Source organism: Coptis chinensis, chromosome 1 (genome assembly GCF_015680905.1).
Source record: "Coptis chinensis isolate HL-2020 chromosome 1, ASM1568090v1, whole genome shotgun sequence".
Classification (NCBI taxonomy): Eukaryota; Viridiplantae; Streptophyta; class Magnoliopsida; order Ranunculales; family Ranunculaceae; genus Coptis; species Coptis chinensis.
In genome coordinates this window covers 79,381,169-79,382,861 of record NC_141456.1, presented here as the reverse complement: position 1 = coordinate 79,382,861, position 1,693 = coordinate 79,381,169, and the positions used below count along the sequence as shown (strand labels likewise).

The following is a 1,693-nucleotide window of genomic DNA, read 5'->3' as shown; positions in this document are numbered from 1 at the left end:
CCTTTCAATATCGCTACACCAAACCCCTCCATGAGTCATCCTCAAACTCGTCCATCCCTTTATCGTCCGGTAAATTCTTCATATCCTCTTTAAACTTCTTAAGTAGTACATTCTCCACTGGATTCTACCCAACTCGTTCTTCTTCTTCTTCTTCTTCTTCTTTAATATTCTTGTCTCAAATGTTTCGACCATAAGACATGGAAGGGTGATGACTTTTAAACTTGTTTTTAGGAAAATGGGGACCATTAATGGGGCGATAGGGTGCGAGATAACTTAAGCTAATTCAATGCTTCAGTACTCCTCTAGTTTGCCGCTTTTAGTTAAAACCAAGTTTAGACAAAAAAACTTATCCTCTTCATTTTCACTAAACCTTCCTCTTTAGGTAAAACCCTCCACTGCTTAATAGTGCGAGTTCTGGAAGGCGAGTTACTCCAATGCTTTTGGGTCAAATCCTTCACTGAACATAGTGTGAGTTCCAAAAGCTTGGAATTGGAATTGCTTCTTTACTTCCTCATTTCACAGGTTCCATAGCCTCTCAGGTGAAATCCCACACTGCTTTACAGTGCGTGTTCTGACAAGGCATACATCCATGGACCTATACGAATTTGAGAAGCCCAATCAGATGTCGACAGTCATAATGTCACAACATAATCTGTCAACCCACTCTGAGAAGGGTGCTGACGCAGTTCAAGCAGAGACTACGAGAGTTTCTTACGCGGATGCCGCAAAGCACCATCTTCGGCAACCGGTGGAATTCCAGGAACTACCAATCCCTGAAAAGATGGGGGAATACCCAGCAATCACTATCCCAGAGAAAGCTTATGAAAAAGGTTTGTCATTTTGCAACCATTGTTTGGTGGGAAGGATTGATTTGAAAAAAGTGTCGCTGGAGAAAGTTAGAGTCATCGCATCACAAATTTGGAATCCATCAGGGGAATGGCTAATCACACCCATTGGGAAAGGTTTTCTGTTTCTCCGATTTTCGAATGCAAAAGATCTAAACAGAGTTTGGGCGAAAGGCTCGTGGGACTTTGAGAAAATGTCTATGAGAATCAGCCAATGGACTACAAACTTCAATCCTGACAGCCAAAAGCAATCTCATGGTTTGGTTTGGATTAGATTGCCTGGACTTGGTCAGGAATATTGGGAGCCGGAGGCATTGATGTCCATTGCTCGGGGAGTGGGGTACCCTATGCAAATAGATGAGAAAACCCTCAACAGAGAGTATGGATACTTTGCCAACATTTTGGTTGACGTGGACCTATCCGAACCGCTGCCGGATCAAATCTATGTCAGGACGAAGTTTACCAACTTCTAGCAAACTGTCGAGGTGGGCAAACTACCAAAAATGTGCACACATTGCAAAATTGTGGGACATTTGGTAAAGGAATGCTGGAGGCTTAGAAACGATATGAGGCATAACAAAAACAATGGAAACAAGGATAAGGAGGTTGTAGTGGATGCCACACCCCCCTTGGAACCGATGGGAGAAAAAAGACGAAGAAGACACGGAAAGAAAAAGAACACTAGAGAGTCTAGCAAGCAAAGGGAGTCTTTGTGGAGACTGAAAAGCTCTGACAAGCCCAAAGAAGTTCAGACGCAAAACCGGTTTGAGGGGCTTGAAGTGGACGAGATACACACTGTAGAGGACAATGATCATATTGTGGCTGCTCATGAGGTCCAGGACCACATC

At 43.5% G+C, this 1,693-nt stretch overlaps 1 protein-coding gene across 1 annotated transcript; it reads left to right on the top strand.

The window, feature by feature from the left end:
- Positions 1-637: 637 nt before the first annotated feature.
- On the top strand, positions 638-1,318 carry LOC147525333 (uncharacterized). Its single transcript, XM_086579135.1, has one exon. The coding sequence runs from the start codon at positions 638-640 to the stop codon at positions 1,316-1,318; it is 681 nt and encodes a 226-aa protein (XP_086435261.1).
- The last annotated feature ends 375 nt before the right edge of the window (positions 1,319-1,693 follow it).